The sequence below is a fragment of the Panthera leo genome, chromosome F3 (assembly GCF_018350215.1).
Source record: "Panthera leo isolate Ple1 chromosome F3, P.leo_Ple1_pat1.1, whole genome shotgun sequence".
NCBI lineage: Eukaryota > Metazoa > Chordata > Mammalia > Carnivora > Felidae > Panthera > Panthera leo.
In genome coordinates, this window is record NC_056696.1 from 10,527,054 (window position 1) to 10,553,186 (window position 26,133).

General features: G+C 47.4%; 1 protein-coding gene across 2 annotated transcripts in view; it reads left to right on the plus strand.

Annotated features, from left to right (window-relative positions):
• STYXL2 (serine/threonine/tyrosine interacting like 2) overlaps positions 1–5,175 on the plus strand; it is a 31,400-nt gene extending 26,225 nt beyond the window's left edge. For both annotated transcript variants that reach the window (XM_042925148.1, XM_042925147.1), the window contains one exon: positions 1,838–5,175. In XM_042925148.1, coding sequence (XP_042781082.1) covers positions 1,838–4,656 — 2,819 coding nt within the window. In that variant the 3' untranslated portion in view covers positions 4,657–5,175. The remainder of the gene's footprint in view (positions 1–1,837) is intronic.
• The last annotated feature ends 20,958 nt before the right edge of the window (positions 5,176–26,133 follow it).

Genomic DNA, 26,133 nt, shown 5'->3' on the forward strand with positions numbered 1-26,133 from the left:
CCCCGCCCATCCTATATCGTTAGCTAGTACTCTTCACCGACTGGACAAACATCCCCAAAGACTGCTGGCAAATAGATTGATGACAGCCTGGACTGTCAATGGCTCCAGGCTGCACTGTAAACAGCCATTAGAATAAAGGCACAGAAGGCGTGTTTGTCACGTTTATGAAGGATACAAAGCAGAAAGCAAGGCTAGGGGATAATTGATCTATTGAATGCTAGGGTCAAGGCTTGGTAAAAGTGTTGGTTAGCTTATAAGAACCGGTTATATCTACCAAATACACGAATAGGAATTTGTAAAGTTAGCCTTATGTTTTAAGAATGCTACAAAAAAAGTTTTTTAAAAAAAGCTTTACAGGTTTCAGTTGATATAAAATAATCTGAGTTCATTTGGGGACATAGCCATGCACACTGCAAGCTTAAATGGCATCCGTGAAGGCTCGATGCCCAGAATGAGAGTGGAGAGAGGCCCACTCTGCTCTGTGTGGGCCAGTCCAAACCTGAAATACATGTGCTACATCCTTTTTTCTTTTTTTAATGTTTATTTTTGAGAGAGAGAGAGAAACAGAGCACGAGTAGAAGAGGGGCAGAGAGAGGGAGACACAGAATCTGAAGCAGGCTCCAGGCTCGGAGCTGTCAACACAGAGCCCGACGCGGGGCTCGAACCCACGAACTGGGAGATCATGACCTGAGCCGAAGTCGGACTCTTAACCGACTGAGCCACCCAGGCGCCCCTATCTGCTCCATCCTGACACAGACTCTTAAGAAAAAAACTGATAAAGTTTCATTTGCAAGGTTGGTTAGTATAGTAATGGGACACGAAAAGGTGTCTGAATAATGACTGAAAAACCTAGAATCGCCAGGAAAAGAAAAAAATTAATGAAGAATATGATAGTGATCTTCTTAAGTAGTTTTTGTATGAAAGCCCCTGTTCATATAGATGTGTTCCTTATTGACCTGGGTGCCCATTACAGGAAGGTATACTTTGCCGTAACATGTGAAAGAAGTTTCAAAAGAGTAGATTGATCTAAATATGGAGTGAAGGGTGTGTGTGTGTGTGTGTGTGTGTGTGTGTGTGTACGCAGGATACTGAGCTCCCTGTCACAGAAGGATCCAGTCTCCACTGGATGATGAATGACCCAGCCTCAGGGATTCTGTAAAGGGAATTCTCAAGTGTCTGTTATGTCTGTGGTGCTTTCCCACGCTGAGACTCCATGTGTCTGTGATTCTTCACCTTAGCTGCATTTCTTTTCTACTTTCTCCCCACTTCCCCTACCCTTTTTTTTTAATGTTATTTATTTATTTTGAGAGACAGAGAGCGCATGCGAGAGCATGCACAGGGGGAGGGGCACAGAGAGAGGGAGAGAGAGAATCCCAAGCTGCTTCCTCGCCATCAGCACAGAGCCCATCATGACCTGAGCCGAAATCAAGAGTCAGACGCTTAACTGACGGAGCCACCCAGGCGCCCCCCACCCCAACTCTTTTATTTCTCCTCCCTCCGATGCTCGGCTTGGCCAGAAGAAAGTAGTCGTGCACTCCAGTGTTTCAAAAGCGGGGAATGCTGGTTAGTTCCCTTTCCCTCCTTCTCTCTGCCCGTGTTCAGACAGTGCAGAAAATGCTTACACGAGTGCAGGCGGCCTCCCTGCCCTCTCAGACATCTGTGATCTGGGGCAGCGATGCTCGTCCCTCACGGGACTTGAGCGCAGATGAATGCCGGGGGCAAGCAAATGTATTAAATCCAGCACATCTAAACAGTTCTTTTTAACAGTGCTCTAAAAAAAAAAAACCTATAAGGCAGCCACTGTGGTTACATTAGTATCTCTTGTGGTTTCTTTCAGGGAAAGTCCTGGTCAGTAGCGAGATGGGCATCAGCCGGTCAGCAGTGCTGGTGGTGGCCTACCTGATGATTTTCCACAACATGGCCATCCTGGAGGCCCTGATGACTGTGCGTCAGAAGCGGGCCATCTACCCCAACGACGGCTTCCTGAAGCAGCTCCGGGAGCTCAATGAGAAGCTGATGGAGGAGAGAGAAGAAGACTCCGGCCAGGAAGGGGGGACGGATGAGGCTGAGGAGGGCGAGGACGCGGGGAGCAGCAGCAGGGCCAGGGTGGGCGCCCTCACGGTGGAGGAGGAGGACGACACCCCCAGCCACCTGAGCGGCTCCTCCCTGGGGAAGGCCAGCCAGGCCTCCAAGCCCCTCACCCTCATTGACGACGACGAGGAGGAGAAGCTGTATGAGGAGTGGAGGAAGGCGCGGGGCCTCCCCACAGCCAAGGCCCCCCCGGGGGGACACGGCGGGCGCTCGGCCTCCGGCCAGGATGGCGGGGGGCCTGAAGACGAGGACGTGGACAGGATGATCCGGGAGTGGCAGAGCCGAAATGAGAGGTACCAGGCGGAGGGGCATCAGAGGTGGGGTAGAGAGGAGGCAGAGGTGGAGGCGGGCGACGCCGAAGGCTTCGTGACGAGGCGACGCAGGCACACCCTGAGCGAGAGCAGCACTTCGGCGAGCGTCCGCAGCCGCGACGTTCGGGTCCTGGAGCAGCAGCTGGAGACGAGCGGCCGGAAGCGAGGGGGCAGGCGCCGCTCGGACTCCGTGTCCACCGAGAGCACCTGGGACGTGTGGAACCAGAGGCTGCTGGAGATCGAGAGGGAGGCCTCCCGGGAGTACCACTCCAGGAGCCAGCGGGAGGCGGCGGACGCAGGCTCCGAGGCGGGGGGCAGGGTGCGAGAGGACGACGAGGAGAGCGTGTCCTCCGAGGCCAGCTCGTTCTCCAACTTCTGCAGCAGGAACAAGGACAAGCTCACCGCCCTGGAAAGGTGGAAGATCAAGAGAATCCAGTTCGGATTCCACAAGAAAGAGCTGGGGGCCGGGGACGGCAGCACCGAGCCAGGGGCGGAGGAGGCAGAGGGCGAGAGGCGTCTCTCCGACGTCGACCTGACGGCCTACCAGGCCTGGAAGCTGAAACACCAGAAGAAGGTGGGCGGCGAGAACAGGGAGGAGGTAGTGGAGCTCAGCAAGGGCGAGGACGCTGCCTCGGCCAAGAAGAGGCAGCGGAGGCTGGAGCTGCTGGAGAGGAGCAGGCAGACGTTGGAGGAGAGCCAGTCCCTGGGAAGCTGGGAGGCAGACAGCTCGGCGGCGGGCAGGAGCATCCCCCTGTCCGCCTTCTGGTCGGCGGCCCCTTCGGTCAGTGCCGGGGAGGACACGGCATCGGTGCTCAGCACCCAGAGCCACGGCTCCCGCCCCTCTCAGGCTGGAAGCAACAGAGGCGGATGCCCGGCCTCTGCCCCCGGCCCCGCACCGCCTGACCTGCCCGTGGGGCCTGGAGACACCATTTCCATCGCCAGCATTCAGAACTGGATTGCCAGCGTGGTCAGCGAAACTCTCGCCCAGAAGCAAAACGAGGTGCTGCTGTTGTCCCGCCCGCCGTCCGTGTTGAGCGCGAAGGCGGCGCCGGAGGCCAGCTGCCTGGGGGATGACCAGGCGTCCCTGCTCAGCGGACACGGCAGCTCCTCCCCGGGCGCCTGCCTGCTGCCCCGGGGCCAGCCGGGACCCGGCCCCGACTCGCAGTCCCTGCCGTCCTCCCGCACGGCGCCGGGCTCGAGGGCCGAAGGTCTTGGGAGCAAAGTCAGGGGGACCAGCAAGCCCGTCTACAGCCTCTTTGCTGACGACGTCGACCTGAAGGAGCTTGGCCGGAAGGAGAGGGAGATACAAATGGGGCTGAGGGAGAAGATGTCCGAGTACAAGCTAGAGAAGCTGGCCTCCGACCACAAACGGAGCTCCCTCTTCAAGAAGAAGAAGGTCAAGGAAGATGAGGAGGAGGATGGGGGTGGCAGGGACGAGGACACTGACAGCGCCATAGGGAGCTTCCGCTACTCTTCCCGCAGCAATTCCCAAAAACCCGAGACAGACACGTCCTCCTCCCTGGCTGGCCCTGATCGCCGTGGCAGCGCTAGCAGCGTCGGCAAAGACACGGACGGCAGTATCGCTAAGTGGCTCAGTGGCCTCGGGACAGAGGAAAAGTCTCCTCCCCAGAGCGACTGGTCTGGAAGCTCCAGGGGGAAGTACGCCAGATCTTCCCTGCTCCGGGAGACGGAGTCCAAGTCCTCCAGGTACAAGTTCTCCAAATCGCAGTCGGAGGAACAGGACACGTCCTCCTACCGTGAGGCCAGCGGCAACTCCGTAAGGAGCACCTCACGGATCTCTTCCTCCTCTACCCGGGAGGGCAGAGAGATGCACAGATTCTCCCGGTCGATGTTCAGCGAGACCTCGAGCTCCCGGGAGGAGAGCCCGGAGCCCTACTTCTTCCGCCGGACCCCTGAGCCCTCGGAAGGGGAAGAGTCCCCGGAACCACGGCGTCGGAACTGGGCCAGGCCCAGGGACTGGGAAGACGTGGAAGAGTCGTCCAACTCAGACTTTTCTGAATTCGGAGCCAAGAGGAAATTCACCCAGAGCTTCATGAGGTCTGAGGAGGAGGGAGAGAAAGAGAGGATGGAAAGCAGAGAAGAAGGGAGGTTTGCTTCGGGGCGGCGGTCCCAGTATCGGAGAAGCACGGACGGAGAGGAAGAGAAAGCAATGGACGACGAAGCCATCATCGCTGCCTGGAGACGTCGGCAGGAAGAAACCAGGACTAAGCTGCAGAGAAGGAGGGAGGATTAAGCTGGGCCAGGCGGACCTGGGAGACTGAGAACATGGCAAGAAGCCGCGCGGCTTAGCACAGGGATCAGGACGCACATTGCCACCACCCGCCAAGGGACAGGGATGTGGAAGGGATCGTCCTGCGGGGCAGAGCCTAAAAGAGAGGTACCAGGCAGCAGAGCCCCAGAGGCGCGATAGAGGGGAGGAGGAGAGCCGTCGGCGTGCGGTCTGCATGCTAGGCCACCGGACACCATTTTCTGTTGCCCGGCGTCCTCTTGAGCTTTGACACTTCCCTCGTGTATTTGACAGTGTCCGTCACCTACTGGCGAGGTGAGCTCGTGATGGAACCAGAGCTTGCCAGAGACTTCGGCTTACGTCCGCGGGAGGACTGAATGCAGGACGTGGTCCGGTTTGTGGTTCTGTAACGAGACCCAGGAAATGTCTCCTGTGGCAAGTCTCCCCTCTCCTGACAAAGCTGAGTTCTGGTTGTTCCTTTTCAGTGCTTTGGATCTCCATTAAAGTGGTATGTTGTCAAACATTTCCCCTTCGCTCTGGTCACTTTCAGCTCATTTGAACCCACCTTAAAAGACAGAGGCGGGTTATCACGGGCCAGCCTCACCTCCTTCCATAACGCTGTGCCTCCAGACAACAGCACTGTCATCACATTAAAACAGTAATCAAGTATTTCACCTATGATACAACCTAGTGGGAAGACGTGAGGAGGACCCTTGAGAGTAACCGTGAATTAGACCGAGACTGGGTTTTATTGCGGTCAGAGATACAGGTGGAGAGGGGGTCCCTCTGGAACAGCAGGGAAACAAAAGCAAACCACGGGGGCGGGGGGTGGGAAGAAAAGAAGCCCAAGGCAAGGAGATGGAGACAGGGTTTTATGAAATCTCGTTGTCACCCTTGCTTTTCATTCCTTGGAGGATGGTTGGACAATCCAGTGGACAGCCCACTGGATCCTTCCCGCACTCTGGATGAGCTAGGTCGGTGAGAATTCTCTACCCTTTATTCCCGGAGGCACGTCTGCCTTCCCGGACACAGGTTGGGTTCCTGAATCCAGCAGACATGTTTTGAGCCCCTTATGACAAGCATTGGTGGGTTGGTTTCTACGGTTCCTTTCAACTTGCCGTAACTTACAAGATTTGAAGATGGGCATGTGCCATGCAGGGCTCCAGGATGTCTGGACCAACGCAAAAATCCACTTCAGGAGATGCAGTTGGCAATAGGATGATTAATGAGAAGGAAGAGGGGTGGCAAGGAACCCACCAACGGGATGAATAGTAGGTGATCGCTAATCATGTGACCAGTTTTGTTTTTAACTGAGATTCATGGGATGCGGAGATTATGTAACCTTACTGTGTGGATTATTACTCAAGCATCAAACATGTCAATGGGCACAAAGATAAAAACACTAAGGCAGAAGGGAGCAGATGTGAGCTCAAACTCAGAACTGCACGTAGTTGCCGTCGAAGCAATTGACTTAACTCGCTTGCCTTCCCTTTAATCCTTCAGGCTACAGTTCAGCGGCATCTGATGATGGGCCTTTTCTCTCTGACTGAGAGGAAGAAAGAGGCCTTGGGAAAAAACACTGCTCAGTTTTTGTCCCATGTGGCCCTTTCCTTCTCCCTTTGCTCACTGAATTTCAGTGAGCCTTGGTCCCTGGTTTCCAGAGCCTGATAGAACATTCTCATCATATGAAACGACATCATCTCAATATGCCCCCAGCAAGGCACCCCTGGAAGGCTCAGTTGGCTGAGCAGCCAACTCTTGGTTTTGGCTCAGGTCGTGATCTTATTGTTCATAGGTTCAAGCCCTGACTCACGCTCTCTCTCTCTCTCTTCTTATTCCCCACTCTCTCTCTCTCTCTCTCTCAAAATAAGTAAACTTTCAAAATGGCCCCCAGCAAGAAGACTAGTTGTGGCCCATTTTAGGGTATGCACATCTCACTCCTATGGGGAAGTTTCTGGCACAAGCACAATAAACTGGGAGGTTAGTCTTCTGGAGGGAGCAATGAGAATGTCCCTGAGACAACAGCTGTGTTTTCCTTTTCTGATCTTCTTACCTTGAATAATCTTGGTTGTTTGTTTGTGGCTTTTGTGGGTTTTTTTGGATTTTTGTTTTTTACTTTTTTAAAAAAAGTTTATTTATTTTTGAAAGAGAGAAAGACAGAGTGTGAGCAGGAGAGGGCAGAGAGAGAGAGGGAGACACAGAATCCGAAGCAGGCTCCAGGCTCTGAGCCGTCAGCACAGAGCCTGATGCAGGGCCCGAACCCACGAGCTGTGAGATCGTGACCTGAGCTGAAGTCGGACGCTTAACCTACTGAGCCATCCAGGCGCCCCTTACCTTGAATAATCTTGTGATTTGAGGATAAACACTTAGAAAGCCAAGGTCAGGGATGAAGAGACCAAATGAACTGACAGGCCAGCTGAGCAGCTGCCCCCGGCACCCACCCATCCATAGGAGCGAATTAACTCAGGCCTTCACACACGTCTCTCTCTTTTTTAACATAAATGAAAAATATAAATAAGGTGATCTCAATCACCTCAAGGTAGACAATTGTTTTAAAAACATACCTAGTCACTCCCAACTCATACGCCCCTGAATGGATGTTGAACAAACATGGAAAACTCTTGGTTTCGAGAGTCACCCCCAGTCTTTCCCCAGCCTTGAGTGTGAGCCTTGGGGGACACAGACCACCTGGCCTGCTTTTAGCTGCACTCATAGGCTAGAGGGCAACACTGGCCCCTCTGTGGAGGCGCTCAGCTCACTAGAGGATGAAACCAGAGAGGGGTGAGGTCAAGACCTGGAGAAAAGCCTTTGCTTGCTGTGTCTCCAAGGAGAGCTCCTTTAGAATCCTGTCGTCAGAGAGGTGTCTGAGAATTTAGGATTCTGAATTTAGCTGAGTCCTGGAGTCCAGACTTTATTTGGGGAAATGACACCAATAGAAATTTTATGTGATTTTTGATGAGCTTGAAGGAATAGCTGGGATTTAGAGGGTTAGGATTACAAGGGTGACATCTGCTTTAGACCAAACCCAGAATGATAGGTGGCACTCCAGCCGTCCAGTCTCTGAATGACATTAAAAGGTATGTGTTGCCCGTCAAGGTCCCAGTAGATGGCACACCCCCATTGGAAACGGATGAGAGTTTAATGCAGGAACTATGCACAGAGGCATGGACAGGGGTAAGGGGACAGGAAGGAATAGCAAAGCATCCGGGTACTAGCACTACCTGAGAAATGGATACCACCCTAGGGCTGAAGGGACAATATGTAGGGGCTGTTTGCAGAGCCCGAAGACCCACAACCACGGGAGAAGGGCCACCCGATATCCTGGCAGAAACGGAGAGGGAACGAATACCCTGACCTCTCTCTCTTCCTAGCATGTGGTGTCATGCTCGTAACTTTCACTGGCCAAACCTGCCTGGAATCCAGCCAGAAGGGGAGCCCAGTGTTGGAGAAGAGCAAAAAAAAAATGAATCTGAAGGGGCAAACAGAGGATAACCAGCACAGAGATGCATAGATTTCAGTGGAAAGGCCGTGTCTTTGGAACCTCCCCAATGATGTTGTTTTAAAGGACCGAGAACACTATGCACTGACTACAGGATCGATCTACTCTTAAGAATTAATTAACTATTGGGACAGGGTTTTAGCTACACAAACCCAACCAAAAGCCAGTAATTTTGTCTTACGGGAAAGAAAAGATAAATCTGAACCAACATCCTTTGTCGAGCCCTGAGTTGGGTAGAGTCCACGAGGAGAAAACTCCCACAATAACGGGAGAATAGTATGCAGAAGGGGACCCCGCAAGAGTGGACATACTGTGCAGAATCCTGGGGTGGGGGGTGGGGGTGAGAAAGAGAGAACAGATTTTTTTTTTTTTTTTTTTTTTTTGCCTCAAAGGTGAGGCCTTAGAGGGGAAATGAACACATGGAGGCTGTGAAGAAACAACGTATATCAGAAGCCTGCCGGAAGGAAACAGAAAGCCCAGATGAGGGTAATTCAAAAAGGGAGGTCCATTTACAAAGCGGTGAGCAGAGCGTAGAGGGGTAGCGTGCACCCCAGGCGTCACATCTCTAGGCTGAAGAGGCAAGAGGCTGAGCCTGAGCTGTCACGGGAGCCCTAGAGACAGGGAGGGCCGGCTGCGCGGAGGGGGCTGTCTTACAAGAGCTGATACCTTTGGTCTTGGGACCCAGCCTGGCAGGGCCCCACAGGGAAGGAGCCAGAGGTGTTCAGCCTCCAGTCTCCTGCCGGTCCCCCCACAAACCAAAAGCCAGAGGCAAGAGAGTTGGTGCGTATAGGGCATCCGATCAGCCTCGTGGGCACAGAGGAGGGTGAGGAGGGTGGGGTGGGGAAGATTCCAACAGCAGTGCTGCTGGGCCAGTGCACCAGCTGCCCTGTGACACAGTGGTGACGCTGGATTAGGAAGACTCTGCTGTGGGTGTTAGGAATGTTACAGAAGAGGGATGTGAATTTCTCTGGCCTCTCTGAAACTTTCACCCCTGGGGTGGCGTGGGAGAATTGGTCACCAATGACAAATGAGTCCAGGCTCCGTAGTGTGGCGGGTCTATCAGGAGAGCATCCCCTAAAGCTTGAAACCTCACAGGTTTGACACCTGCGACACCTGGTCTGACACCTGCCTGTCCGCCTCTACCCGGGCCAAGTAACCCCACCCACCACGTTTGCCCTCTTCCTTCTGTTACCGTCTCCGCTCCCCAAACCAGGCCTCCTTTATCCACCACCTGGCTTTGGCAACTGCCAAAGGTCCTAACCAGGTCCAGACTCCTCTCTTTTCTGTCTAGCCCAGAACCAAACTAATCTTCCCAGGGTCCATAATTCTGGTTCTTTGTATTCCTCTGCTTAAAAACGACAGTGCTCCCTACGGCCTGTGTGACGAAACTTAAATTCCTTCACTTGGCCATCACGGGCCACCTCACCCTCCATTTCCAGGTCTGTTAGGATTATTGTGAGGTTATAATTAAATCAGATACTATTTGAACATACCTAGACAGGCGATGGCATGCTGTAGCATTTAGCAAGTTGTACGCTGTTGTGTGTAGTTCTATAACGATAATGTGACCACTGTTAGAATTATCATAGACACGACGTGGTAAAGCGGGTTAAGAACACAGCTTTGGAATCTAATGGGAAAACAGCTGATACTTTACTAAGCGTTTACGGTGCTCCGGGCATGCTAACAGCTTTAGCATGGATTATCTACTCCTTCTCTTCGAAATCGCACCCTTTACTTTTTTACTTGGCTTTGTTGAAGTACATGATGGACTAAACACAATGAGAGGCACTGGCGATTCAGGAGCTATGAAGACACGGGTGAACTTGCCCTCAAGGGGCTAATCATCTTCTTAAGGGAGCCAGGCAGTGAACTAGGAATTTTGAAGATTTAGATTATTACTTGTTTATTTATTATCTGCCCGCCTATTTATCTGTCTCCCTGCTAAAATGCACGCCCCGGGGCACCTGGCTGGCTCGGTTGGAGGAGGACGGGACTCTTGCTCTCAGGGTCATGAGTTCAAGCCCCACATTGGGCGTAGAGCTCACAAAAAAAATGAAACAAAACAAAATAAAGTAAAATGGGATAATGCAAGCCCCATGGGGGTACCTGTAGTTCGCCATTGTGTCCCCAGCACCCGGAAGTCAAGCCTAGGCTAAAAGGTGCTCTTCACAAACATGTGTTTTGGCTACAGACAATAGTGCTCTGAGAGAAGTAAGCTGGGTAACACAGTGGAAACAACGGTGGGTGGGGAGTGGGATGGCCATAGAGTGATCAGGGGGACAGTTTTTCTAATGATGAGAAGGAGCCAGTCAGGTAAGGACCCCGAGGAAAGACAGCCTCCACAGAGAACCTGATGGGGACACTGGGGTCCGGAGGGGTGAAACCATAAGTGACCCGAGGTCATATGGCAACTCCACGTCAAAGCCAAAATGCCAATGGAGGCCATCTGATTTCAGAGCCTACACACTTTACAGAGCAGGGGGCATCCGTCAAGTGCTTAGGACAATGCCTGCTACATCACAAATGCTCAGTAAGCATCTTTTACACCCACCACTGGATCGCCAGTTTTTAAATCAGTCTTATTTTAAAGGCATGGCATTATTGATCGGCCTAGTTAATTAATGATTCAGCATGGGTCATTTTTAGTACCCAAAGAAGTCAGGTTGTTTCCGTCTCGTTTCAGAGCGACCTTTTTCCTTTTTTGGCCCCGTGACGAGTGAGCAAGACCGTGAGGGTGTGACGGGACAGTGATGGGGTATGTGCCGGGATACTCAAGATCCGAGGGAATTCTGGACGTCTACGGGAGGCACAGCAGTTCAGGCACCCGCTTGGGAGAGCAGCCCCCGTTTCGCCGACACTGACGGCTGGACCAGAGCTGCCGAAAGCATTTCTCTCCGAGTGATAGTGGCAGCGCAGGTGCTTCCGGAGAGGCCAGTCTTGACTAAAGTCCACGCTCTCCAAGGGGGAGCTGAGGCTGACGCGGAGGGAAGGGAGGGCCAAGGAAAGCCACTCCAAAAGCTGGTACAGTTATGACTGGTCCCCGCCCCGCTCTGCGCCAGCGATAGCCGGCCTGCTCTGACCCCATTCGCGTGAAGCCGCTAAGAGCGGTTTGGGGAGAAGCGGGTATCCCTCAAAGGAACAGAGGGCAAGAAAGGCCCCCGCAGCCGGCAAAAGGACAGACAGCAGGCATGACTCCCTGCCCTTTGCAGGACCCTGAGAAGACGTGGCTCAGACGGATTGTTGCCTTATTAAAGTTGCTGGAACGAGACGACAAGGCAAACGCGCCCTCAGACAGGAAGACGATTCGGTGGCTTCCCGCTCCTGGCCCTGCTGGCCCCCAAGAGTGGCCTAGCAAGAGAGGCAGGCAGCTGACCACCTCTCGGCCAAGTCCCACGTAGCCCTGCTGACCAATCCAACTCTGTAAAACCACTGGGTGGTTCTTGTTAAAAAAAAATTTTTTTTAACCTTTATTTCTTTTTGAAAGAGAGACAGAGACAGCGCATGAGTGGGGGAGGGGCAGAGAGCGAGGGAGACACAGAATCGGAAGCAGGCTCCAGGCTGTGAGCTGTCAGCACAGAGCTCGACGCGGGGTTCGAACTCATGAGCCGCGAGATCGTGGCCGGAGCCGAAGTCGGACGTTCAACCGACTGAGCCACCCGGGGGCCCCTGTAAAACCACTGTTTCCATCCCCATTTCACAGGTGTGAAAAGTCAGACTCAAAGGGCTTAAGCGATGTGTCCAGGATGGCAATGTAAGCAGGGGAACGAACATTTGAACCTAGGTACGTCTAATTTTAAATCCACTCTTTCTAGCATGCCATTTTGCCTTTAAGAAAGATCTATGCCCAGGGAGGATTGAAACCAGAATTGCCGAGAAGTCTGAAATCTGACTGCAGGGCAGCATCCAGAAGACGCAGTCCCTGAACAAAGCCGGTGCTCTAGTTGGCCTCCCTCCGTCGTCTGTGTTAGCCGTCTCACTAATAAACAGCCCAGCGCAAAAGAGCGTCGGGAAGATGACAAGCCCAGAGCCCCCAGGGACTGCTCTTAAATAGGAGCTTTACCTACAGGACGGCTGTTCAAAGAGGTTCAGTGTTCAGCACGCTGTCTCCTCCCTCCTCCTGGGAGAGAAGCTTTCATTCCAGGGAGTCACAATATTTGTGCGTATTTCAGACAGTTTTCTCTTTTTAAAGCTGTTCGGCACAGGTAGTTATGTAGCTCTTGATTTATTACAAAGGCTGCTGGGGGAGATGGCAGAGAGCTGGAGGGTGTGTGTGTGTGTGTGCGCGCGCGCGCGTGCGTGTGTGTGTGAGAGAGGCAGAGACAGAGACGGAAACAGAGACAGAGAAAGAGCAAATCACTCATCTTCACAGTCTTTCAAACAGAAGGAAAATGCGCCCTGCCCGATAGTGGTGGGGTCAGGGGGCATGAGGACTTCACATACAGCCAACATTTAGACAAATGGGTCTAATCCTAGACCCGTTCCGTCGACCTGGTTTATAATATATTAATCAACAACAGTTGGGACCCGCCAGAAAAGCTCTCCTTCGCTGGTTTCATCCATTCTTTCCTTCTTTCATTCAAGCAGCATTTAGGGAGTACTTTCTAGGGAACAAGAATTGTTCTGGGCGCTGCAAATGCAAAGAAGAATGAAACACAGCGTCTTCCTCTGAAGAGTGCGGATGCTCTGGTGGGTTCTCTGACAAAGAATGGCACTTGGGAGCCCGAGGCAATTTCGGCTTGAAATCCCAGCATTAGACTCATTCCTTTGAATTAAGGCCCAGCTGTACTTACAGTGTCTGTGAATTAGGGGTGACTCAGCGGCATGGATAAGCTGGGGTCCCTGTGAAAGGAGACGGACCCCGAGAAAGTAAGGTTTGTTGAGGGATATCGAAAGCTCTGGGAGCCTGTAAGTTGTGACAGAGGAATAACAAGGGGAACATGGGGCCATTTGCAAATCAAGAAAGATCCCTTCCCTCCTTTCTCCTCTATCATTTTAAGTCTCTTAAGATGTACGTCTCAGTGCATGCAGTGGGTCGCAAGACCGCACAGCTCGCTTCCAACATCCTGGCCCTCCACTCCAAATTTTCTTTTCTTCTTAATTTTTTTAACACTTATTTATTTTTATGTATTTACTTTCATTTTTTAATACAATGTATCGTCACATTGGCTTACATACAACGCTCATACAGCGCTCATCCCAACAAGTGCCCTCCTCAATGCCCATCACCCATTTTTCCCCACCCCCCCTCACATCCACCCTCAGTTTGTTCTCTGTATTTTAGAGTCTCTTGTGGTTTGCCTTCCTCCCTCTTTGTTTGTAACTATTTTTTTCCCCTTCCCTTCCCCTGTGGACTTCTGTTAAGTTTCTCAAGATCCACATATGAGTGAAAACATATGATATCTGTCCTTCTCTGACTGACTTATTTCACTTAGGATAATACCTTCCAGTTCCATCCACGTTGCTGCATATGGCAGGATTTCATTCTTTCTCATTGCCAAGCAGTATTCCATTGTATATATAAACCACATCTTCTTTATCCATTCGTCAGTTGATGGACGTTTAGGGTCTTTCTATAATTTGGCTATTGTTGAAAGCGCTGCTATAAACATTGGGGTACTTGAGGCAGAGAGAGACAGAGCACGAGCTGGGAAGGGGCAGAGAGAGAGAGGGAGACACAGGATCTGAAACAGGCTCCAGGCTCCGAGCTGTCAGCACAGAGCCCGACGTGGGGCTCAAACTCACAGACCTCGAGATCATGACCTGAGCCGAAGTTGGAAGCTCGACGACTGAGCCACCCAGGTGCCCCTAAATTTTCTTTTCTTTTTAAAGTCTGTGTGTCAGCATTTCAGCCAAGCCAATCAAAGCTTTTTATCGCATTATGACAGATGTGGAGTTTTAGGCGATAATGTTTACTTGATACAAAAATATCATGTCTGTTATGATTGTATACTGGATGATTTTTAAAAATCGCATTTACGATCATAAAATATTTTCACCACCACCACACTAGTGAACAAGATGAACTAGGCCCTCTAAACTCTGGCCTTGCAGGCCTGACCCTCAATGAAGTCTCAGTGGTAGGACTGAGTTCTGTCCAGATGAATACTACATGCCTGTGCATGGACAGCCATCAGCCCTCCATGGCACCTTCAATGTCTCCACTGGCCTGGCCAAGCCGAGAGTACTTACTACAGAAGGCAAGTGAGCAGAACAATTTAATTGCATGGACAACCTTCAAAATTTCCTTCCTTCCCTTTAGCCGATAAAATGTCATTTCATTAACTTGTGCACCTCTCTATGTAAGATGCCTATCATGCTGTGTTTATTTCATTATGATAAAGCTAAGAAATGATCAAGAAAATTATAGGCTACAATGGCGTCAGACATTATTCTCCCATCTTTTTTGTTGTTAAATAAAATTATGTTTCTTCAAGTCTGAAGCTTTAAGTCAACTTTCAGCTGCACGGTTGTAGCCCACGCTACCCCCGCCCCCGCCGCCCCCCACCTCTGATTTCTCCACAAAATCTCTCAACTTGGCTTTCAGAGCCTGTATTCCACCCAAGTTTCCAGGACTCACCAAGACCTTACGGTAAGCCACGGTTGGCACATCCCAGCTTTTGTGACTCTACGTCATCTAGGTGACCTAACAACAACCAAAAGAAGGCATTTAATCACCGTTTTGCACTGGAAAAATAGGTTCGGGAGTTAAAGAAATTACGCAAGGGCAATCGACTGGGAAAGACAGAGAAGGGAATACACCTTGTAACTTTGAGCCTGGACCCGACAATTTCTTCACTGTGCCACTTTAATTGATTTTCGTTCTAGATCCAAAGCAATATGTGATGGCATTTTGATTATTTTACTTAAAAATAATTAGTTAATAATTCAAATGTGACTACTACATAGTAGATTTTTTTTTAGTGTTATGGATCAGCAAGACGATTTTTCACATTTTTTTTTTTTTTTTACTTCAATGCCCATCCTCTAGCCATTAGGAACTTCCTAGAAATTTATCAATTTCCTTAAGGTGATTTTTAAAACTTTCTCTTTAAATGAAATCCTGGGGGGCGCCTGGGTGGCTCGGTCAGTTAAGCGTCCGACTTCGGCTCAGGTCACGATCTCGCGGTCCGTGAGTTTGAGCCCCGCGTCGGGCTCTGGGCTGATGGCTCAGAGCCTGGAGCCTGCTTCCGATTCTGTGTCTCCCTCTCTCTCTGCCCCTCCCCCGTTCATGCTCTGTCTCTCTCTGTCTCAAAAATAATAAAATAAACATTAAAAAAAATTAAAAAAATAAAATAAAATAAATGAAATCCTGGTTTTTCTCAAGAATATTCTAGACAACACTCCCTCCCACCAAGCCTTTTCTGGAACAGTGATATCTTTTTGCCACACTTTGAGTGTGGAAGAGTTCAACTCAACATTGATTGGTTTAACCCCATGATTAGTTTTAAACGAAAGCATTCTGTTATTTTCTCTGGTAAGGAACTGGATGACTAGGCACCCCATTTGGGTTTGTTTGCTTGTTTGTCAAAGTCTGTTTTGCTTCTCTGTGTGATCCTGTGCACTGGTCCCTTAATGTTCCTAATAATGTTCGGCGCCACCGTGGGTGAAATGTCCACAGGCACTATGCCAGATATTTTCACGCATTCTCTTGTTTCATACTGACAACAATCCTACAAGATAGGCATTTCTATGCCCATTTTACAGTTAAGAAAACAGATTCAGAGAAGTTTGATTACTTGCGCAAGGTCACACACCTAGACTGGCAGGACTGACCTTAAAACACATTCCTGCTTGACTCTGGAGCCGACACCCTCTCTCACACCCTACTTGGCCTCCCAACCGCAAAATGCTCTTGCAGGTATGGCTTGGGATTTTGAAAGTCTTGGGAGTTTGAATCTTCTCATGCTCCTAATTCATTTTACCATTCCCCGACCCCTCAATCAACGACTAATACCATAAATCAACCCTGAGCACATAGTTTTTTAATTGGTCTCTAATACTGATATTTCCCCAACTGGACGCCCTGATCATGTCTGGGATCATCTCCGATGTTTGTTTCTTTTTCCTTTGGGAAGAGATATGTGATCTGAGAGCATCTGCTATTTTCTGGAACAACTTTCTCATTGGGCTTTCAGCTTTGCTGTAGGTATCAGACGTGCTTTGTCAGATTTGTTGGTGCACGCCACAAACATCATTACTACCTGTCGCTTGAGAATGTTTGTGTAAAGTGAGACTGGCCTCTGTTGGTAATGCCACTATCAGCTTACTTAATTACATTGCTACTGCTCGATGTTCTAGGTATTTCGAAGGAGAGAAGGCAAATTCGCCCCAGAGCCAGTAAAAGAGATCTGTGCCTGTTGCGGACAGTGATTCCATCACGGAATTACAGAAGCTTCAGCCAAAGAAAGGCTTGGTGAGATTAGTAACTTCTGCAGACTTCTGCTGTCATTGGGAGTACAGCTGCTGTTTAAAGGCGGGGGTTGTGGCTCTGGTCCGACAGAAACATTGAGGATAAGAAACGCGTCCATGCCAAAGCAGTTTCCCATCAGAATACAATTTCCAGACAAGACAAATCCCATGCCCATTGACGAATTAGAGAATCGATTTGAGAATACTTAAAAAGTAGATAATGAAATGTGAACTTGGATGGTGTGAATCATTACACTTTTCCCAATAACATTCTGGAGGGTTTTTTTTCCTCCATTACCAAAAATAATAACCATGATAAAATAAAAAGGAAAATTTCACTGAAGCAAATCTGGAACACACATGCACACAAACACAAAAAGGAAAGAAATCTACCTGTAATCATAGTTCACTGTTGATATTTTTTATGTGTATATATAAATACATACTTTTTATATATTTGAGGTCATATTATATACATTTTTAAACTTAATCTCCACTTGATATTTTCCCACTGAAGGTATTTCCCTACCACGCAAATTTTTTTTTAACGTTTATTTATTTTTGAGACAGAGAGAGACAGAGCATGAACGGGGGAGGGGCAGAGAGAGAGGGAGACACAGAATCGGAAGCAGGCTCCAGGCCCTGAGCCATCAGCCCAGAGCCCGACGCTGGGCTTGAACTCACGGACCGCGAGATCGTGACCTGAGCCGAAGTCGGACGCTTAACTGACTGAGCCACCCAAGCGCCCCCCTACCATGCAATTTTTAACAACTTCATAGTATTCTATCTTGGGGCTGCCTCATTCATTTTACAGTTATGTTTTCTAGTTTTCCCTATTGCAATCAACGAGATGAATCACCTTATACACACATGGCTGTCCAGCTATTTCTTCAAAATAAACTCCCGTAAGTTCTTACCTCAGTGCCTACATACTTAGAATCCGAAAACAAACCCTCTTTGTAACATACGGTCAACTCCCTTCTATGAAGTTTGTATAAATTCGGTATCAGCAGAAGTACGAGTTCTCCACACTGCCACCTGGGCTGGATATTAGCAAACACACTTATCTTTGCAAAAATAGTGTGATGCTAACGATGGCTGAGGTTATCGAATGCTTGCTATGTGCTAAGCACTGTGCCAGTGTTTTCCCAGAGCTGGTGGGAGTCTGTCATTTTTTAGGTCCTCCATCAGGCCAAGTGAAACTAACCTTCTAGTCCCAGCCCACTGTTTAGCTCTCAAAGAGACTGGGAACCAAAACCACACTATCCCCAGTCCCCTCTTTCATCTGATGATGCTCAAGTGTCAGCCACCCTGGCCCCACCTTCTCTACACCATCATTCCCAGGATGCCCTGTACCTCCTGGCCCATGCCCGCGCACCCACTACTCCCCACCTCCAAACCCTCCTGCAAAGGCTGCCTTACACCTGGTACTCCCTGAGGACCCGCGTCCTTCTCCGATTGCCCTCATCCTCTCCTAGCCTTAAAAGAAATCTGGCGTTGAGCCTGGAGCCTGTTTCAGATTCTGTGTCTCCCTCTCTCTGTGACCCTCCCCCGTTCATGCTCTGTCTCTCTCTGTCTCAAAAATAAATAAACGTTAAAAAAAAATTAAAAAAAAAAAAAAAAGGAAGAAAAGAAATCTGGCGTTTCATTCAGGACCCAGCTTCAGCTGCAGCCTTCCCAGGCGATGACTATTTATACCTTTACTCATCACACACCTCAGGGCCGCTTGTCCTATTTGCTAGAAGAAACAGGTGAAGGTGGTTGCCCACAGAAGGCAGAAATCAGCAGGGAAGAGAGCTGACGCGGGTGTCTCCTGATTTTTGTTATTAACTTTGTAATTGTATTTAACTTTAGAAATGATGTACATGTAAAGCAACACATATGTATTACTTTGATAAAAATTACAAATAAATTTTAAAGAAGAAAAGTATAGAAAGTATCAGCAGCTTGCCCCAAATCACATAATAAAATGCCATCTCATTGTTTCATACTTTTTAAAATATTACTGCTGAATCTGGCTTTTTCCCATGTGTTTACTGACTGTTGGTATTTCATAATTTATAAGTTGCACCCTCTGCAGTTGCTATGCCCTTTTCACTTCGGGGTATTTATCTTTTGACTAATTTACATAGAGTCTGTAGCTATAATGCACTTGGACTTTGTCATATATCTTGCAAATAAATTATTTCCTCAGTTTATTTTCTTGTAGTTTTATTAATGCTAATTTTTCAGATATACAGAAATTTTGTTTTGAGATAAGTCAAAAAAATTTCGTCTTTTTCCTTATGGTTTTTCCTATTCAGTAATTCACACAAATAGAAGGCTTATGTATATAATTAGTTATTTATATATACAGTTGTTCATATTCTTCCCTTGCAATCCTTTACATATATATTTTTTAAATGTTTTATTTATTTTTGAGACAGAGAGAGACAGGGCACGAGCAGGGGAGGGGCAGAGAGAGAGGGAGACACAGAATCCGAGGCAGGCTCCAGGCTCTGAGCCATCAGCACAGAGCCCGACGCGGGGCTTGAACCCACAAACTGTGAGATCATGACCTGAGCCGAAGTTGGACGCTTAACCAACTGAGCCACCCAGGCGCCCCAATCCTTTATATTTTTGTAAGGTTAGAAATGCCATCTCCTTCTTCATTCTTGCTTTTAGGAAGTTCTGTCTTCTCTTTCTTTCTTCTTGCTTAGTCCAGCTTAAGATTTGTTACTCCAGTCAACCTTTTCAAATAACCAAACTTTTATTGATTCTTTATTATTTTTCTATTCTATTTCGATTATTTCTGCTCTGATAATACTTACTTTTTCTACTCGCTTTGGGTTTACTTTGCTCTTCTTTTTTTCCAGTTTCTTATGGTGGAAGATAACGATTATTGCCTTGAAGTCATTCTTTTAAAAATATAGGTGTTAACAGTTATAAGTTTTCCTCTAAGCACTGCTTTAGCTGCATCCCATACATTTTGGTATGTTCCGCTTTCATTTTCATTCATCTCAAAGAATTTTCTAATTTCCCTTGTGATTTCGTCTTTGACCCATGGATTATTTACTTAGGAGTATGTTGTCTAATTTCTTCCTATGTTCATCTGTTACTGATGTCTAATTTTTTTTTTTGAACGTTTATTTATGTATTTTGAGAGAGAGCGAGCGAGCACATGAGTGCATGAGCGAGGAGGGGGCAGATGGAGAGGGAGAGGGAGAATCTTAAGCAGGCTCCACACCCAGTGTGGAGGCTGACTCCGGGCTCAATCTCATGACCCTGAGGTCATGACCTGAGCTGAAATCAAGAGTTGAACGGTCAACTGACTGAGCCACCCAGGCACCCCACTGATGTCTAATTTAAGTCCATTTAGTCAGAGAGCATACCTTATGTGATTTCGACCTTTTTAAATTTACTGACTCTTGTTTTATGACGTACCATATGATCTAACTAGGTGAAGTGCTCTTGAGAAGAATGTGTATCCTGCTTTTGTTGGATATAGCGTTCTGTAGATGGCTGTTAGTTCTGTGGGCTTATAGTGTTGTTCAAGTTTTCTAGTTCTTTGCTGATCTTCCGTCTAGTTATTCTATACAGCATTTAAAGTGGTTCTTCCATGGCCTGTGGTTTATTATTTTTTACATCTTTTTGAGGAAATTGTAACTGCTTATACTTTTCTAGAAATTGTTTAATGCAAATTGTCAAATGTACTATATGAAGCATACTTATAAATCTTAAACGTTCCTGCTGTATTTATGACTATAGTCTCCTTCTCATTCCTAATGTTTTATATGTATTTATTCATTTTTGTTTTAGATTAGATAGTAGATCATCTACTTTGTTGTGTTTTGTCAAAAGGAACTCTATTTTACTATTTGTTTCCTAATTATTAAATGTCTGCTTTTACCTTTGTTAATTCCTTATTACCACTTTCCTTGGGTTTGTTCTACTATTCTTTTGCTAACATCTTGAATAGAACACAGTGCATTCATTTTTTATTTACATGTATTTTTCAATAAATATATGGTGTATTTAATATAAATATATATTTAATATAAATATATAAATATAAATATATATTTATTATTATATATTAAATATACGAGTATATTTACTATATAAATTAATATATAATATATATTTAATATAAATCCATATTTATATTAAATTTAAATAAATATTTATTTATATTAAATTTCTTAAAGACCACAAAGTTGACTCTGAGTATAGCTTTGGCTAGTCTTCAAAAGTTTGGCTATTTGCTCTTTTTATTACCATGATTTTCTAAATATTTTGTGATTACAATTTTGATTGTTTTCTTTGATGCAGGAATTACTTAAGAGAGTATTTAAGAATTTCCAGTTGTAAAAAAATAAAAATAAAATATAAAATAAAGATGTCCAGTTCTTTGGTGTTTGTATTTGTTAGGTTCTTGTGGCTGAAATATGTGAGCCAATTTTTGTCAATATTCAATTTCTATAGGGTATAGAGTAGGAATTAATAAATTGGTCCGAATCTCACCTACTGCCAGTTTTTGCAAATAAAATATTATTGAAACATATCCGTACCCAGCCCATTTATTCATTGTCTATGGCTGCTTTCACACTACAACTACAGAGCTGAGTAGTTTTGGTATAGACCATAAGGCCCACAAAGCCAAAAGGTTTGCTATTTGGCCCTTCGCAGAAAAAATTTGCCAGTCATTCCCCAGGAATAAAGTCCATAGGATATAAAAATGGACAAGACAGTCTTTAAATAGAGCATCTGTTTTTGTAAATAAATATAAATCACCACTATACAATATCATTTAATTAGTTGACTAACTAACTTAATAAATTAATAAATAGATATGATAAATAATAAACAAACAGTGAAAGGATTTGCCATCACCAGAAGTGACCACGTTTCTGCAAAAAATATTGGCAAGTGTCCCAATACCAGTCAAGGTGATCCTAACTCAATACCAAAAGGTAGCCAAAGAAAGCTCAAAATGGATCATGCATCCCCTGGAGGTACACAAATAATATGAAAAGTCATTCTTTCCAACTTCCTGGAATAGAGATATTACAAGATGGTTATTGAGTTAGAAACATTGATGTAAACATAGCAACGTCAAGTAGTAAAATGCAGAATTTGTATCCATTTTTAAGATAAAACAAATTACTGAAGGACATTATCCTTGATTGCAGAGGTTAATTAAATTGCACTCTAGTCCCCAGAAGGATGCCTTTATTCACTCTGCCGTGGCAAGTTGCTGTGGAATTGCTGTAGAAGAGTAAGATGTTCTTTGTAATAATTATCAGTGTGTGTTTATGTGGGTGTGCCAAGTTTCCAATTCACCTCGTTCAATACCTGAGGGGCTGGCCCAGAAAGCATTAAGCTTAAAGCATTCTGAAGTTGAAGCAGAAATTGGCAATGTGGACCGCAGCCAAAGAAAATTTGATGTAATTCTAAGTAACAACTGTTTGTCAAGGCAAAGCTCAGAGTACTGAAAAGGCAGGTAGAGCGCCCCCACAGGACAACCAGGAATGACAGGATCCCCATCCTGGGTGCAAACTTCTGGGACCAACAGCCTGGGCTTCTAGCTACCAGCTATGTCACACCTCCCTCACGGAATGAACAAAAGCTTTGAGCAGCTTCCCAATTTCCCTCTAAAGGACCTTAAGGAGTGTTCCTCCTGTCAGCATATCTCAGGAAGCCAGAATTCTCTAGCACCTTCTCCTCCCAGGACCCCCGCTATGTCCTCTTGGTCTCCCTTCCTTCCCTACCTTCTGGCCTCTGAGTTAATAAAAGGGCATAGGGGAAGAGTCCCTCTCTCTGAGGAAGAGTCATAAGCCGCTGGTTATTTTCTCCCCTTTCCTAGAGTGAAACTATCAGTCAGAGAGGAAACTTCAGGCGCTTGATCGGTAATCAACATTCTATTCATAACCGATACGGGTGTCTCAGTGGATACACAAGCAGCACGAGTGTAAGCCGACCAGTCCCGCTGCAGTGCGGTCTGCATGGTCTGCATGGGGGAAGAATGTTATGAACACTTAATCCGTGTTTATTCCATCCCGCCACGAGGAAATGGACACTGCAGTCCAGGAGCGAATACCCCTGAATACCCCTGGGTGTGGCTGGGGTGCTCATCCATCTTTTCCATAGCCCAAATGAGATCTCACTCAAGAAAGAGTACCTAACTGGCTGATCTCTGATTCTACAGCTGCTTTGAAATAGTCTGATCCTGGGTGCCTGGGTGGCTCAGTCAGCGGAGCATCTGACTCTTGATTTCGGCTCAGGTCATGATCCCAGGGTCTTGGGATCAAGCCCTGCATCAGGCTCCATGCTGAGTGTGGAGCCTGTTTGGGATTTTCTCTCTTTCCCTCTTCCCTCTCCCCTGCTTGTGCTCTCTCTCTCTCTAAAATAATAATAATAATAATAAAATAGTCTGATCCTATTTCCCCAATAATGGCAGAGCTTGCTAGTTGTCTACCCGATATTCATTCTGTCCCTTTCTTCTTTTATAACATAATTAAGATGTTGGGAAGAGGGTGAGTGATGAAATTTCCAGATGAAAACTGAATTTCCAGCTCCTCTTAAAGAGAGTAGGTAATTCTGTGACTAAGTTCTGGCTTCTAATATGTTGGACCTTTGGGGAAAGCCCCTAAGAAAGGATCGTTTAATCTGTTGGGAGTCCCCATTGGCCGTCCCCTTCCTTCTCTTCCTGCTAGAACTGTGGATTCAGTGATTGGAGAGGCAATGTCCAACTTGAGTGACCTTGTGAATGGAAGCTATCCAATGAGGATGGCTTATTGAAGGAGGCAGGAACATTGAGGACACGACAGAGTCAGCACATCAGCCCTTAATTGCCAACATCTAACCTTCATTTCCATGACAGAAAAATAAACTTCTCTCTTTTTAAAACCACCGTTATCCCAGAGCTCTGTTGCTAACAGTGAAACACAATTCTGAACAATCTGTATGCCAAGCAGAATGCCTAGGGCTTGCTGGTTGGATATATCTCCCTTTGCAAAGGAAAAATGGGTAGTATAGATTTATACACCAGGATCCTGTAAATTGGTTAATAAGAAACAAGCTCCTAAAGACTCCTATACTCCCAGTGAACTACACATTTGAATTTCTGGGTCCTGCAATGTCAAGACTATGAGATAAGAAGAAGATTCTACTTAGGAAAACAGTAAAGGAAACAACGTCCTTTAATTGGGATGAGCTTTGAGTTAAGCAAAAGGGGTAGAGAGAAGGTTCTGTGGGAAGTTTGAAGATAAAACAGAATTAACTCAGAAAGGTAGGAGGGTTCTCGAGGACTACGGCAGGAGGCACACCAGCATTCGTGATGCAAATCCGAACTGCCATCCACCCATGGCACCACTTCCATATTCTCAGAGCCCTGGGAGCCCACAACTCACTCAGGGCCCTAAACATCAGGAGTCAGTAGTACAGACATGCTGACCCTCCCAATGGGAAGCAAGTTTCCCTTCATGCCGCCCCAAATCGACATCTGGTGTGCTTGCAATAACTCTACGAGCCCATGCTGGCTAGTCATAGGGCTTGACTGCCGTCCAGTATGTAACCCACGCTCAGCAAATACTGGTTGATTAACGGAAAACAAAAAAACTACCAAAGTTAAAGGGGCTGGAATTTCCAAAGATGGGTGAGAAAGTTGAGGCGAATGGTATTTTAAAAGTAATGCGGGCAGGGCACCTGGGTGGCTCGGTCGGTTGAACATCCGACTTCGACCCGGGTCATGATCTCACAGTTTGTGGGTTCGAGCCCCGTGTCGGGCTCTGTGCTGGCAGCTGGGAGCCTGGAACCTGCCGCAGATTCTGTGTCTCCCTCACTCTCTGCCCCTCCCCTGCTCGCACCCTCTCTCTCTCTTTCTCTCTCTCAGAAATAGATAAACATTAAAAAATATATAAAAAAAATAAAAAGATTTGTGTTGGCAGCTAATGAAAAGTAAGGGGAAAGTCCCATGTAAGAATACTCTGGCTCTAGCCCACAATATCATTACTTTCAAAGAACCAAGGTTGGTGATGGTGGAGGGTGCTGAAGGGGAAGAGGGAGGGCACCGATGACCCACTTCCGTGGGCAAGGCCTGCCCTGGTCACCATGATGATCGTTTCTCTCCTAGATGACCCCTCTCTGGGCCAGCTGCCCACTTATTCCTCTGTCCTTCTGCCACCACCTCCTGGGCTCTCTGGGCTGGGCTGGTCCATTTATTTGTCCATTCAGAGCAGGGGAGGATCTGACCAGGATGCCTGTGTGTCCCTAACGTGGGAGAGTCAGGCCCCCGGTGACACAGGCAGTGACTACCTCTCGCGAGGCGTGGCTAGTCCAGATCAACCCCAGAGGAACCCACTCTTCCAAAGTGACGGTCACTGGAGTGACTCTAGGTACTGAGCGCCACAGCACTCTGTGTACCAGCTCACTGAGTATTGGACCTGCTCTGGGAAGTCCGTTCTAGCACCTGCCCATTTTGCATTTGAGGCAACAAACTGAGGCAGGGTGAGTCATCTGTCTCAGATCACGGTTCCTAAGTGGCAGCCTGGGGATTCACACCCCAGCGGTGTGACCACAGAGCCAGACTCCGGCCAGGACGCTATGTATTCGCCCACCGTTTTCTATGAAATACAGAAAAGGAAAGGGGAGAAAGTGAAAGTCACCTCTGATTCCACCAACAGAGGTAACTAATTGGTTTTACTTCCTACCTGCTATCCTTACTGCAAAACCCACCTTTATGTGGCAATAATGTCAGCTTTTTAGGCCCGTTCCTGTGGGAAATTGTCTCTCCTCTTCTCCGTCAGTGGCATTGAGACGACGAGCCTTTGACAAACCCCTGGTAAAGTCTGTGCCCCCCCCACCCCTCCAGGTGACCCCTGCAGGACCCATAGCAGCTGGGTTTCTTGGCCAGACCCAAGGCCTGACCACACCAGGGCCCTGTTTCCTCAGAGGCCAGCCCTCTCGGACGCAGCGCTCCCCTTTTATAGGAGATCTTTCCTAATATCCCTTTTACTCTCTGCAGATGAAATTCTTAGACACTTTAACCTACCTACACATATGGTTTTTAAAAAATCAATACAACGTCCTGCCTATAACAAAAAGAAAAAAATAAAGGGAAAGTAGTCGGTAACAAAATAAAGCACACTTAAATATGTGACGTTGGCACACAACTACCCCAGAAGACAGCAAAGAGCCAGATGCTGGCAGCTTGCACCTTTGCATAAATTCCTTGTGAGCGCAACAGCTACAAAGACCAACTGGTATCGTTGCGGTTAAATTGGTGATTCAGTAACGCGAGAGGTATTACCGTCAGAAACACGCATTTCGTACATCGCGGACAACTCGTGGTGAAGTTCTAAACAAAACGCAACATCATCTTCCCTCGATTCACAGTTCTATGCTAGGTTCAGATAATCATCTGCAGGATTTTCAACGACACAAATGTGTAGCGTGACTTCCCAGAGTCATGTGAGACCCAGAACAGCTGCCGTTATGGAGGATTTACCTGGTGCGTCTTACGAAGTGCAACATCTTTGGTCCCCTCCCTGAAATGTCAGTGGTGCCTCCAGTCATTGTGCCAAACAAAAATG